A 15,376-nucleotide genomic window follows, 5' to 3' on the forward strand; every position below is an offset into this window, starting at 1 on the left:
GACTCCATTTAGTGCTACAAAGATGTTGGAGAGGAAGACGTCTCTCCTACGTGACAATTTTTATCGAGTTAAAAAAACTGTGTCTCCCTCTGTCTTCTCTTGGGATAATCATACTTTAACTTGTAGAGCCTGGCTTACAGGTCTTTTCTCTACCCCACTCAGATGTCTATCTCTAGACACTTGCCATGTCTGCCTCACTGACACTTTGTCCCGGTCTGCTACCTCTAGGTCAGTGCCAAGGCCATTTGTTACTGCCCTCCCCCACTCCCCTGACCAATAAATTTACTAAATGTTACTAAATGGCAGGCTTAGAAAAGGTGGGGTGAAGCAGAGAACAGGAACAAGAACAAAATATAAAGCCATCCAGCTATGGCACAGGGCAAGTGCCACACCCTTTTCAACGGTCATCAGAAGCCCGTGACTTTGCAATGTCCAACAAACTACAGAAAATTTTTAAAACTATTCCTACCCATAGGTTTTCATGACAATTTTTTACCTACTGTTTCTCCCCGAAAAGAAAGTTTGTGAAAAAAATGCTCAAGTGCCCTGGGGATAATTCAACTTGATCTACTCAGTCAAAAACATAAAGAAAAATGTTAAATACTTAATCTGAAATACCACTTAGAAAAAAACAATCAAGCTTGAGGAAGGGAAAATTTTTACTCCAACTGAACTTCCATTTTCCATTTTATTCTACCCATTTTATTCTAGAGTTGTTAAATAATTTAGTGTCACTTTTCCAGAGAAACTGAGGGAATACAGATGCAAAAAATCAGGGGATTTTACCATGCAAATTAAAAGCCCGCATATAAAACTCTTGTGAATGAGTGTTGTTTACCAAAAAATTTATATGAGCTCTTACATGAGAATTTATATTAATTTTATTAATTTCTCCCACGGATTTTATACATATAGTTTTATTTACTCTAAAATGATACTTATTAGGAAGAAATGAAAATGATGAATTGCTTCCATTTATTGGGCATGTAAGCCTCATAACTTCCTCCCCTCAACCATCCTATGAGAGAACTATTAGAATCCCCATTTTAAGTAACTTGGACAACACCATACCACTATTGGAGCCCTGGTGGCACAGTAGTTAAGGGATCAGCTGCTAACCAAAAGGTTGACAGTTCAAATCCACCAACTGCTCCCTGGAAACTCCACGGGGAAGTTCTACCCAGTCCTCTAGGGTTGCTATCAGTTGAAACAGACTCAATGGCAATGGGTTTGGATTTCGTTTTATACCACTAGTAAAGGGGAGTTGAACCCAGTCTGTCCTTAATCATTCTTTTAAAAGCCATTTTATTATACTTTCCTTTGGTGACTAAAAATAATTTGTATTTTTGGATTTCTTAATCAAATATATCAATTATTTTTGAAGACAACCTGAAAGAGATAAACCCAGAACCCAGTGAAAGAGATAGCCATATTTAATTAAATTCCTTCTAGAAATATACCACCAAATCCCAGGAGACCATATTTTGAAAGAAAATAATTTATAGTAATGCATGCATATATATTAATTTTTATGATTTCGTACTGACCCAATAATTATTTTACATTATTTGAAAATGTAACAAAACATAATGCGAGTTTTCTACTTCGTTTAAGCACACTGAAGTTGATAATGGTGTTTATTTTCTAAAATACTGAAAGTAAATCACAGTTTCCATTTAGGCATAAATAGAAAAGGAGAGTCTCAGAGATACACCTGGGTATATAAGACACAACTACTTCTCCTCCCCAAGGCTAAGCAATAGATAGATACCATTACCTCTTCGCTGGAATCTGGTACCATAATTATTTCCTTCTGAACCTGGTGCTTTACTTTTACCCTCCCATCTGGGTCCCACATCAAAAGCTACAAATATTCTAAAATTTATTTCATCATAAAACATTTATTTCTTTAAACTCATATCTTCCCACTTATTCCATTCTTCTACGTACTGCCAAACTTAATAGTGATGTTGACTACTCTTTCTGTAGCTCCAACTTACTCCTTAATCCATCGCAATTTGATGTCTCTTCCTATCATTCTATCCAAACTGGTCTTAGAAGAACACAAAGATTTAATTGCCAAATTCAGTAACCCAGCCTTCATCCTACATCCTTTCTGGAACATGGAACACTCTTGACTGATTCTACTTCTTTCTTAAAATTCCTTCTTTTGCCTTTCGTATTATCTTATTCTCATGATTCATTCTCTCTCTTCCCTCTCTGTCTCTACCTCTTTACTTCTTGAAAACACCTCTTTACTTTTTAAAGCATCTTTACTCTTTAAAACTTTAAAAAAAAAAAAAAAACTTTCTAAAAAGCAAAGATGTCACTTGGATGACTAAAGTATGTCTGACCCGAGCTATGGTCTTTTCATGCACTTCATATGCACCCGAAAGCTGGACAGTGAAAAAAGAACAGAAGAAGAGTTGATGCGTTCAAACCGTGGTGTTGGCAAAGAATACTGACTATGCCGTGGACTGCTAAAAAAACCAAAAATCAATCTTAGGAGAAATACAACCACAGCATTCTTTAGAAGCAAGGGTGGTGAGACTTTAACTCACTTTGTATACATCATCAGGAAAGACCAATCGCTAGAAAAGGTCATCATGCTTGGTGAAGTAGAGGGGCGGTAAAGGAGAGGGAAACCCTCAATAAGGTGGACTGACCCAATAACCAGAACAATGGACTCCAACATACCAGCGATCGTGAACACGGTACAGGACCAGGCAATGCTTCTTCCTGAATATTTCTTTCATTCATAAGGTCGCCATGAATCAGGGCAGACTCTACTGTAGCTCACAACAACAACAAGCTCTACCTCTCCCTCCACCTCGACCTCGATCTTTGTTCCCTTCTTGGTCTCTTTCGCTGGTTCCTTCTCCGCTCAAAACCTTAAACGTTGATCTTCCTCAGGATGCCTGGCACTCTCCACGTTGTTCTTGTTAGGTTATCTCATCTCTTTCTACAGCTTCTAGGATCAAATCCACAGGTACAGAGTGAACTTCACACCCCAGCTCCCCACTCACATGGCACACAGCCCACTGGACAAACGCTCCTGATACCATTATCTTCGAAAACTATGCCTTATTTCATTCACCAACCTCAGTCCCAACTTATTCTTCCTCCTGTATTTCCTACTCATTAGCATTAACATCCACTCGTTCTCACGTTTTACACAACTTGAGTCATATCCGCCCTCTACATAGTTATCAGTTCCCAAATACTGTCAATTTGAAATCAGAAAAGTCTTCAGAATCTGGCCTTTCTTCTCCAATTATAGCCAACGAAGTAGTTTAGAATTTTATTGTCCAACATGGTAACTACTATCCACGTAAACCAACCAACAAACAAAACCACTGCTGTTGAGCTGACTCCGGCTCATGGCCACCAGGGCTCCTCCACTATCCACATTAAAAAAAAAAATCCACATAGGGCTATTTAAATTCAAACGAATAAAAATTAAATAAAATTTAAAGTTCAGGTCCTCACTCCTACTAGCCATATTTTGAATGTACACACGACTAGTGGCTACCACATTGGCAGCACAGATTATAAAACACTGACATTGTGATAGAAAGTTCTGCTGCAGAGCGCTGATTTGGAAGACAGCCACTTTTACTCGTAAGGAGGACAGCAGCTTCTGAATTGGTCTCTTTGACACCACTTCCCCCTACTCCAACTCACTGTCACATTGTTCCAGAGCTAACTTTTGAGAAAAACAAATAGTTCCATGTCACTTCCTTTATTAAAATTCCTCTCCAATATATTTTATCACACAGAGAATTAAATTCAAAGACCTTGGCATGGGATAAAGGGCCCTTCACATCTCCCCGGAGCTATTTCCTACTGTTCTGGACACATCTTATTCATAGTCACTGTGGAATTCTCATTTTCTCTTCTAGCCTTGTGCTTTTGCAAGTTCTTTTCCATTGCCTTTAAAACCTTTCTCCATTGCTGCATAACAAACTCTTTTCTATGCTTCAAAACCCAGATCTAAAAATCACCTCCTCTGAGAAGCATTTCCTGATGTTATCAGGGAATTCTAGGAACTTCCTCTTCCGTGTTCTCAGGGATCTCAGTTAATTGCCAACTTATCACATTGTGTTATAATTGTTTATTTGCTGAAAACAGGCTGTGAGATTGTTTTGGTCAACGATCTTATCTTGATCACCTCTATGCTCTAAACACCTATTTAAGGCATGATGGACTGAGAAGCAGTACAGTATAATAATTAAAAGAAAAAAAACTTGGAGGTTGTAAATAGACAAACATGACTTAAAATCTTGACTGTACCTACATATCTATACGGCCAGAGGCAAATAATTTCATTTTTATAAGCCTCAGTTTTTTCATATAGAAGATGGGTTTAATAACACATATAATGTCAGTGATAACCTCAGTAGACAGCAGTTACCAGTAATGAAGTGTTTTTTAAATACCATAGCCTGTGTCAAGCATGTTATATAGATTATTTGATTCTTATAACCAAATGATGCAGCAATTACCTCCAATTCACATGTACAATTAATCAAACGTCTAAGTAGTCTGAGATTGAGCGGCAGGATGTCATGGCCATTTCCGTATTTAAAGAGGTTGTATTCATAGTTTGACCCAGGCGTCATTGATGAGCCCACCTGTGAATTTTTCCATGTTTGGAAAACTACTATGAAACAGAATAGTGAAGGAATTGAAAAGAATGGCTCTTTGCTCCAGGCTGAACTGCTTGCTCTCAAAAATGAGGGGTAAAAATTCAGACTTTTAAGCGTTATGGATATTAGGCAATACATGGCCAATTCTCAACTGAAAAACTCAAGCTCCTTTTTTAAACAATCATATAAAAATGGATCTCTAGCTTCAAAATCACAAACAAATGAGTGTGACTTACTGAACTCAGGAACTCAGTGTAATGAAATATCACAAATCTTCAGGTTTTTTTTCCTCCTACCAAAACCTTCCAGACGTCCTTTCTCCACAACGGCTCTAAAACTCAAATCAGAAGCCCAACTGTTCTGCTCATCTTCGGACCATTTACTCGTATTCATATCTCCCCTTGTGGTGGTTGTTAGGTGCCGTCCTGTCGGTTCCCACTCATAGCGACCCCGTGTACAACAGAACGAAACACTGCCTGTTCCTGCACCATTCTCACAACCCTTGTTATGCTTGAGCCCATTGTTGTAGCCACTGTGTCAACCCATCTCCTTGAGGGTCTTTCCTCTTTTTTGCTGACCCGGAATTAATCGATGGCAACAGGTTTGGTTTAGGTTTTATCTCCCCGAGGCCTTTAAAAAGACGAACCTGGAATTCGTGGCCATCTATCAATTTGGGAGTCAGGTGCTCATGATTCCCAGATTTCTATGACCTTACATATCATGTGTAAGTTTTTGAAAATAAGTAAATAAAATAAGCGAATACGGCAAAAAAAAATTTTTTTTAATCATTAAATCTATGTGACAGGTGTTTGTGGGTTTATTATACTAATCTCTCCATTTTTAAAAATGTTTGAAAATGCCCATAATAAAAAAGAAAATATATTAAAAGTGCTGAAATGAACTTTAACACTAAGCAGCTGTTGGATCTTGGGATATTTAAGATGTTCTCAACTTACTCATCTGTAAAAATGGTGATAATACCCACCTCAGAGAGTTGACATGAGAATTTAATAAATTAGAACAGCTCCTGACATCTAATAAGCTCTAAAGCTTGTGAGCTACTATTAAAGCTTCCTTTCAGCACTTAAATTTCTACTAGTGATTTAAATCGTTTTCTGAAAGGGCTAAGGCATGGTCACGCTTCTCCGTTTACATCTTAGTTCAATCTTCTTTTCAAATAAACCAAGTCAGTGACAGTTTTGCAAGACAAAGACATAAAACTGATTAGTTTTGATGGGAGCTAAGGTGCAGGGACAGGAGAAAAGAATCCTGAACCTTGAGTTTCGTGGGGGACACTGGCCCTAGAAATACAGCTTCCTGGGGACCTGGGGGACACAGCCAGGTGACAGAAAAAAGGCACGCTTACAAGGAGGAGCGGAAACCGAGGGGTGAAGAGACTAAAAAACATGGTAATCAATTCCACGGTTTTGACTACAGCCCATTTTCCCTCTTGCACAGGGTGGAGCCACTAACATAAAAAAGTCCCTCTGTATTTCCATAGAAGTGATTAAAAATGGATATATTACTGCATTCACCCATCTGTGTGGTGCACACCTATCTGTGTGGATACAGTACGGCTAAGACCAGTAACAGTATTTAAAGTGAACAACCTTCTACTTTTTGCAGGATTTTTTAACCATCTGTGGTAGCTTTTACAACATTTTGTTTTATAAATGACTGAATGTAGAATCAGACTACCAAGGGAAAAATCAGATATTATCTAACAGTACCTCAAGTCATCCCAGAATTAAGTATTTTCATTCATTCCAGTATATCATTATTAATGATACCCTAAGTTATTGAATTGGAATCGACTCAATGGCACTGGGTTTTTTTTTAAGTTATGGTGATAACCACAGTGATAACCACAAAAAAAAGACATTTTCTCTTGTTTCAGCTTTACAGAATCAGAGTAACATTTCAGTAAAGAAATTTCACTATTAGATTGAAAACATATTTAATTTCTTATTAGAGAAAAAATTGGCTTTAATTTTTCACAGTATCTTGTAACCTAAAATGTTAAAAAAAAAAAAAAGGCTGATGTTGCAATGACGTCAAATCAGAGCAATTATAAGCTTCTTTGAAACTAATTCCTAAATTAGGTTCTAATCTGTGACTACTTAGTAGTTTGTTTTGAAGGTACAAATTCTGTAATAACTTGTTAACAGTCATATAGGTTTTTGAAGATAAACTGTATGACTGTTAACAAGTTATTACAGAATTATAGGAGTGAGTTTAAAAAAAAGTCTCATCGCCACACCCGCCCCCCCCACCCACACACACACAAAGAAGATTTGTAACTTCCTAGGTTTAAAAAGTGAATAGACAAAGAAAAAACAGACCCTAGATGCATGTCACATATTATGAAAATCCAACAGAATTTCTCACAAAACCAATGATATACTTTCGGGAAAAAAAATCTTAATTTTAGCAATTTTTGTAGGCTAAAATTAGAGGCAAAAACAATGAGACAACAAACAGTTGATTCATCTCACAAAGGCAGTCCTTTGATTTTTGTGCACATGCTCTCAGCCCATTACGTGAACACCAGTAGAGTAACTCAGTCCTGACCAGAAGGCAGAAAATCCATAGCCAGCAGACCCATCCTTACACATTAAAACCTCCAGTCCTCTCCACATCCATCTCATGTTGTCTGGATTCTCCTCTGGCAACCCTTCTAACCCTTTCACCCAGCTCTCTTCTCATCACTTCCTTAGTCTGGTCACCACGTATTTGCTTCTCTGCCATCTGGCTATGCCTGGTTGCCTTTACCACGTTTAAACTCGTCTGTCTGAATTCCACTCTCCTCAGTTGAGCAAATGGGATTATTCCATACTACTGAGATACATATGACAGAAGGTCTTTCCAAGTTAGTCGTCAACTACAACAGTGGTTCTCAGTCTTGACTGCACAATAGAAACACATAGAAATGTGAGAGGCTTTACAAGATCCCAATAACCACGCAGCAGCCTAGACCAGCTGAATCAGAATTTCTTGGGGATAGGGATAGGGGCAGCCCTGGGCCTCCGTTTTATGAAAGCTAGCCAGGAAATTCTAACGTGATTCTAAAGACTACTGGTCTAGAGTACATTTTCACTGGTATTGACATAGTGTCTTCCCAATGTAAATTTACATATAGTAAACAACTAAATATTCGGTGTTTAGTCAATGTCAGGGCTATATAGAAAATGAAGCTTCGAAAAGGAAAGGGAGAATTGAAAATAGAGGCAATAGCTCACATCATTCCCATTAAAGTGCTTTTTGTTTGAAATGTTATCTGTATGCCTGTTCTTATGTATTCAATGTAGCATGGCCAATTATCTTAATGGATTATGATTTATATGTGGGGGGGTGAGACTGAGAGTACTGCTTGATTTTCTCTCTTTATATTTTAATCCACCTTGTATATGCTGACACTACCAATAAATAACAGCAATTATTCAAAGACTTTTGCGGCTATGCCCTATATAGCTACCAGTTTGACCCAGTTACACATCCAAAGAAAAACATTCATTCTTTAGTCTGTACAACAAACGGCATCTAAAGTTTCTATCAAATTCTGGGTGTTTCCCTACAAAAATGAAACATCGATTGATCATAAATCAGTAGTTTTCTTTAGAGCAAAAATATAAAAAACATAAATCCAGGTCATGAAAAATGGTTACGGTAGTGGCTTTGACCTTATTTATAGTCTTATTAATCATTAAAATGTGCGTCGGCATGCCCAGTCAGATCAGACTATTTATTTAGTGGAGAAGCAAAATATGATTTGAAAATAATAAATCAAGTTGTAGAATACAAAGAGAGATACGTTTGCAGATGTAACCTGTGCCTCTGGACAGTGGCTTGTACGCACGATAGTAGTTAATCAAAATGAAAATAATATTTTAAGTTCAACATTTAAGTAAAAAGAATTGTAAGATACTTAAATTTCTTTTTTTAATAAAAGTATTTTTTGAGAGTCTATAGTACATAACACCAAAAAAAAAAAGCACTTTACAACTGCCTTTTTTTTTTTCCAAATTGTACATTATGCAAACCAAACTATGCTCTCAAACTGGTTAATGTTTGTGAAAGGTGCCTGCGAAACAGGAAAATATATGTCTCATGATTGTTACACATGCCTACCAGCTGTGAAGTACCCTGCTGGTCAAAGTCTATTAAATGAAAATAAACAATACAATCTGCTTTAATGAGAAATGGTGATGAGAAACTCAAATGCCTGTGTTTATTTTTCAATGTGAAGATTTTTTTAAGGAGTTAGGGTGTTTATAATGTGCTTCTGTGTATATAGCTAACAACTACTCCTTTATACAAAAATATGGTCCAGAGCTAGTCTGTAACGTTATAAATTAGTTTAACCCACACTACACAGGCCTTATGGCTATGACATAAATACAAAGTTGAGAATTAATTCGGATCATGGGGAAAGGGCATTTATTATATATTTATTTGGACTTTTGAACAAAGATCTATTTGACATGCTTATTTTAAAGTATGCTGCAGTCTATGCGGCAATATGGACTATCTTTTAAATATTTAAAATTTGAAAATTGGAATTATTAGAAATTGCTATGAGTGTTTACATTCAGGGAAGCAGGAAAATTTAAATTATTACAATGTAGCATTCATAACTAAGCTTCGAGATGTAAACATACTGAAATAGCTTCCACCTTTGAATAATCTCACTTTTACAACTTCAGTGCAACATATCTTGTCGCAATAAGTAACTGCAATAAACACACTAGTCATTCACTATTATTATTTGCACCATGAAGATTAATTCTAATTTCCAGGCGTGAGATATAGTTATACGGTTTAAAAAAAAAAAGTAGTAAAGTTTAAGATGCAATTATTAAGTGAAGTTGCATTCTACATTAATGTGATGAACTTAACATTGCTATTTTCGAAGTGGATCTTCGTTTCCGCTCTTAAAGAATGTTAACACAGCAGAATCAGTCTGCATCAGCTTAATTACCAAAAGCACAACTAGTCAGCCCAAGCTAAAATACAGCCCTTGCTCTATGTTCATTTTTAATAGGTATCTCTTATGCTGGTTTTTTGGTCAAAACTTCACAAAATCCTTCGACCCATACTTCCCTTGATTGCACTTTCCCATCACTGTCTCCCTGACAAAAGGCAAGTGAGGCAGAGAGACAGATGTTTTGTATCAGGTTGGGGGAATAGAGAAGAGATAAAAAGAGGATGTGGGGTATTATTTCTGTTGAAAAGCAATGTTTCTTTTGTTGTTGGTGAAGAAGTGATCTTTAGAACAATACATTAAGACTAATTGAGAGTCTGTCATCACTGCTTTGCTACTTAAAGGTCACTGCATCATCTGCAGCTTCAGTAGAATTCTTGGGCAAATCTCGTGTCAGCACCATGGATAGCGACAATTGGTCTACGCACCGATGGTGGCACTGGTCATTTCCTAAGAAACTTGCATACACTTCTTCGCCAATCAGCAAGGGTTCTATTCTTTATATCGTCAACAGGAAGAAGCTGAACATAATACAAGTTAAAGAGTTCAGTAAAATTTAGCTCATAGCACCAAGCACTTGCCAGTTAGTAATTACGGAGAGCATTCTGAAAATTCAAGCTAATTACATGAGGTGTCTGATAAATAAACCAACAATGATAATGGATCACTAGATACCCAATTGCAACTTGCCACCCACAGTGGGTCTCAGATGAATGATTACTCACAACCAAGTCCAAGGAAAAATACAGGCCCCCAGACTTTGTAACCACTACAACGCCTGTAAAAACTGATAAAATGCTTTTCCTTAAGTCTACTTCAACTACCACAAAAAACTTTCTATCGTCCTGCTAGTCAACCAATTTAATAACGGCATTACAAGAGGATTCAGGTGTGCGAGTCCATCTGCCAAACTGTGCATGCTGCTTCTGACTAGTCTGACTTTAGTTAATGATCGTCAGCATGCGGCCCCATCACTGTTTTCCTAAAAAGCGACATTCAAAATCCAGTTTTTATGAAACCTAACAGAGTTTGAGCTAATTGTATAGTCCTAAGAAATAAATAATAGCATTAGCTTTCTCATCTCAGAAGACCAGGGTCTTCCGTGATCTTCCAAGATGCCCCCCACCTTCCCCTCCCCACAAAAAATCAGTCCCCCTGCAATCCAACAGATAGCCCTAACTCAAGCACGAAGTCAAGCTCTTATAACCACGGTAACCACCACGGGGGCGGGGGAGGGAATATATATATATATTTAAAAACACTGGAAGATACCACAACCAAGCAAACGGCCAGAAAAACGCAGAAAGGGGGGGGGGAATCCACTGTTCCTACCTTACAGTCCTCGGGACACGACTTCACCGAGTACTCCTGCGACTGTAAATATTTATGCAGCACACTTTCAAACTCTTCGTATTTCTCCTGAGCGTGGTGGTCGTAGTCTTGGTAAGCCTCGACGCACTGCCTGCAGGTGGTCATCTCGCCGTCCTCCTTGAGCACCACATCCAGACTACAGTTCAAAGTGCTGGGACTCGACAACCCCGAGAACAACTCCCAAAGTGTGTAGGAATTACAAAACGAAAGGTAAAAATCCGACAAGTTCCAGAGCGTGGTTTGCTGCTTCCCTCTCACCTGCTGCTCCTCCCCCCCGGCCGCCACCCCCCGACTCCAGTTCCTGGCGCACACGGCGTCCGCGTCCTCCACGGTGAAGCACTGGCCCGAAGAGGCGCCCTGGGGGTAACAAGTCTCCAGGCGCCACACGGGTTTGGCAGAGTTTCCTAGAAAAAGAGCCTTGCTCCGGTTGTTTTTGCCTCGGTTGCCCTTGCCGCCGCCGTCTCCCGGAGAGGGGGGCAGGGTGGGGGACGAGGAGGCGGAGAGGAGTCTGTGTGCCTGGGAGGCGGGCGAGGACTCCCCCATGCTGGCCAGGAGCGCCGGCCAGGCGGGCTCGTGCTGCCGCTGCCGCTGCTGCTGCCGCTGCCGCTGCTGCTGCTGGTGCTGCTGCCGCTGCTCCTTGTCCCGGGTCCGGGTCAGTTTGGCCTCGGCGCAGAACCACAAGTGATCAGAGAGCAGGACTGTGAAAAACAAGAGAGATGCCAGAGACAGTCGCCATTTCTGAGCCCTCTCTGAATCGGTGAACGGTTTCTCGTTCTCCCGGGGTGCTGCCAACCAGATTTTTAAGCCGTCGTCATACTGCCGACACATCCAAGCACCCCTGGTCATATTTTGGGAACGCACAGCCCTGGCCGACTCCACCGTGAGGGCTCCTGTGCCGGTCTCACCACAATATGCATTGACTTAAAGGGTTTAATTTCCTTATCCCCTCCTCCCGTTTCTTCTCTCTCCCTCTCTCTCTCTCCCTCTTTTGCTCTCTCTCCCTCTCTTTTCTCTCTCTCTTCTTTTGCCTACAGAAAGATTACCAGGCTTTGGAGGAAGGGCTGACTGGCTTCCGACCTACTCCTCGGCAGACCCCATCCTCTGTGGAGTGGAAGACAGTAATGCAGAGAGGGACAGAGAGAGAGAGAGAGAGAGAGAGAGAGGCGGAGGAGGCTGGTGCTGGTGGCCGGCGGGGAGGCTGGGTGCAGGAGGTGATGGTGGAGGTGGCGGGGTCCTGGCGCGGCTCCTCTCAGCCCGGCATTGTCAGAGCGCGGGTCCCCATGGCCCTGCCGAGGCCAGCCGGCTCTCCACTGCCCGGGGCATGCCGCGTCTCGGCTGCCCACTGACGGCGACCAGAGCGCCTCCCCTCCTCCTCTTCCTCCTCCTTCTTTCCCTTCGCCTCTTTCTTCTCCTCCTCCTCCTCCTACTTCTGTCTCGCTCTCCCCTGGTCCAGAGCCTGGGCAGCCGCCGCCGGCAGAGCTCTCCCTCCCCCCCACCCCCCACCCCGCGCTCTCGCCGCCGCCGCCGCCGCCGCTGCCGCAGGTCTGCCCGCGGGCGCTGCCGCCGCCGCCGCCGGGGCTCCCGCTGCCCACGCCGCTGCCGGGCTCCTGCGGCGGCCGCGCGCGCCGTCCGCGCCGGGCCTGGGGGCCGAGTCGCCTGCGCCGGGCCTCCCGAGAGCCACGGTCATCTTCAGTCCCCCGGCTAAGTTGCCGCCATCTTCGTCCAGAAGAAACACTTTTTGGGGGGGAGCGCTGGCTTTTGCGTCATCTCCTCCCGCGCCGAGAGCTCTCCACCCTGGCGCATTGGCACCGGCTTCGGCCCGAGGAGGAGGGCGAAGGCTGCGGGGAAGGAGGAGGCGGGGGCCGGCTTCGGGGAGCGTCCCCCAGCCCCCCACCGGCCCGGGGCTTTCTCAGCTCGGGTCCTGGCTCTGTCCTTGCCCCTCCCGGTCCCCACTCTATCTTCTTGTTTAATCACTGGAGAAAAAAAAAAAAAAGTCAGAATGTGGACCGCATGATTGGGAACGATGTTTAATTTCTTCTGCATCTCCCACTCCCTCTCCTCTCGGTTCCCGGAAAAAGTCCGAGTTTCAGACGGGCGGTTAGAGGTTCCTTTGGGGGCAAGGGTCTGGGTACTGTTTTCTTAGCTAATGAATGGTTTATGTCAAAATAATGGTGGGGGCCGGGGGAGTAAACCCGAGCTGTCTAGAGGAGACAGGGTGATATTTGGTCTCTTTGGATGCACCCCGGGATCTCTAGACAAGTGGAGATTAACAGCATTATAGTGTTAAATTATTTTGTCAACTGATCCTATAATATGGAAGGAATGAGTGTGTGTATACGTTAACAGCTACATATTTATATTCATGTTTTCGTATTCTAAAGCAAAAAGACATTAGAAGTGGCCTCATAAAGTCTTAGGAAAAAACAGTTGAGACCTAGCCCTCTCTTCCTCATTCCATGTCTTAAATTTAGGGGATTCCTCCTGGGACCTGGAGCAGCCTGAGCTCCTGAACCCCCAGCCCCTCCCAAGCCGGCTGTCGCTCCCCAGCCCCCCCTGAACTGGGTGTTCTGCCGTCCAGGGCTTCCGCAGCAGCCTGTGCGCTGGGCTGTCTGGGCGTCAGGCGCTGCAGCCCGAGTCTCTGGTGCCCCTTAGCGTTGACTCGCAGAGTTCTGAGAAGGAAAGCACCAAACACGCTGGGAAAATCTGGAGTGCCCTGGCTCGGTCCTGGCTCCTACCGGCCGCAGCTGTGGGCAAACCTCGGAATTACTTTTACCCTCTTTGCCCCCCACCCCACGCTGGGGCCAGAGGAGCAGGGACGTGGCGTTGGTGCCGGGCGCCTCCTGTAAGCGCACCAGGCAGAGCGCAGGGCTTAGCCCAGCTCTCTCTGGTGGTCGCGCGTGGCATGCACTTTGCTCCGCTTGACAATCGCGGGGTTGACCTGTCTTCGGTGTTACTAGTGATCCTCCTACAATGCCGGGGTGCACACCCAGAATTGTGGTACTGGCGCGCCTTCGACCTAAACTGATATCTTGATTAATGTTTATTAGAGGGGCGGTGGTTGTTGGAATTGGGGAGAAGTAGGTATTTTTAAAAAGTTGCAAAATGTACTGGCATAATTCAACCAACCGGTTCCTTCGGCGGCATAAGATATATACAAAGCCATGTGGAGCCTTGGTGGCGCAGTGGTTAAGAGCTTAGGCTGCTAACCAAAAGGCTGGCAGTTTGAATCCACCACCCCTAAGAGGCAGTTCTACTTTATCCTGTATGCCAGAATTGACTCCATGGAAATGGGTTTGGTTTGGGTTTTTTTTTTTTTAAACCATATGCAGTGATCAACAAAGTTCAGTTTGATGGCTGGCTGATCTACAAGTATGTCATATAATGTTTTAAAATACTATTTTGGTAAGTATAGCATTCAAATTTTTTGGATTTAAATGCGTTGAAATTTATTGATTAATTGAAGGATCTAAAAATTACCAAATATACCCTACTATGGCAAGTTTATCCTTACTTGAAGCATCTTTAAATAAGCAAAAAAATTATGTTCTTTTGAAAATTAAACACCAAAAAAAAAACAAAAAAAACTTTTTTTTGAGCTTTGTATCTGAACCTGGCTTAAGCTGAGGAGATAGTCTTTCAGTTCTTCTATCTTTTGCTAATTTAAATTATTTCGACACTGAATAAAATTTTATTTTTTCAGCCAATGATTTGAATAAAGATATAGATTGGGAAGATCTCCTAAAATTTTAGAAAGCATTTTGTTTTGTCTCCCTCCCTATTGTCATAATTGCTTTCTTCTTAAATTTAAAACTTGTCCTCTTAAGCCAAGTCAAATTTAAATATAACCTTCAACATAAAAGGCTGCATGCAGACATCACTGAGTGTAGAGTCTGGCATTTTCTGTTGTCTAAACAAATGCTTGTGGAAGAAAGTATCAGAAATCTGCTTTTCTGTGTCTCAGTCAACATGGCTTTGTAGAACATGAAAGGAAACCTATCACATTCTGAATCCTGAAATGACTCCCTCTCCCTGTTGATCTGAACCTGTAGGGTCTTTGTGATACAGTGTGGATTAATTTAATAATCCAATGCTTTTCTTCTTATAACTCAGCGCTGGATATTTTTTATTTTAAGGGATATTTCTTGTTTCTTTTCTCCTCTTTCTCTCTGTCTCAATTTAGTTGCTTAATGTCTGGGTTACAGGGTTTAATTTTATAAACCATTTTCTCTATCTAGCTTCTTTCTTTTATCTACCCCCATTTCACCTCTCTTCACCTTGTTTCTTCTTAATTTGAAAACGCTGTCTGGAAAGATGTGTATTACTCTTTCTCCTGTGTAAGATAGAAAGCTCAGAAAACCCTTGATTGATAAAGCCC

General features: G+C 41.7%; 1 protein-coding gene across 2 annotated transcripts in view; it reads right to left on the reverse strand.

The window, feature by feature from the left end:
• NALF1 (NALCN channel auxiliary factor 1) overlaps nt 1-12,462 on the reverse strand; it is a 706,213-nt gene extending 693,751 nt beyond the window's left edge. For both annotated transcript variants that reach the window (XM_049867417.1, XM_049867418.1), the window contains exon 1: nt 10,963-12,462. In XM_049867417.1, coding sequence (XP_049723374.1) covers nt 10,963-11,847 — 885 coding nt within the window. In that variant the 5' untranslated portion in view covers nt 11,848-12,462. The remainder of the gene's footprint in view (nt 1-10,962) is intronic.
• Between the last annotated feature and the right edge of the window lie 2,914 nt (nt 12,463-15,376).

Source organism: Elephas maximus, chromosome 23 (assembly GCF_024166365.1).
Source record: "Elephas maximus indicus isolate mEleMax1 chromosome 23, mEleMax1 primary haplotype, whole genome shotgun sequence".
In the NCBI taxonomy this organism is placed as follows: Eukaryota; Metazoa; Chordata; class Mammalia; order Proboscidea; family Elephantidae; genus Elephas; species Elephas maximus.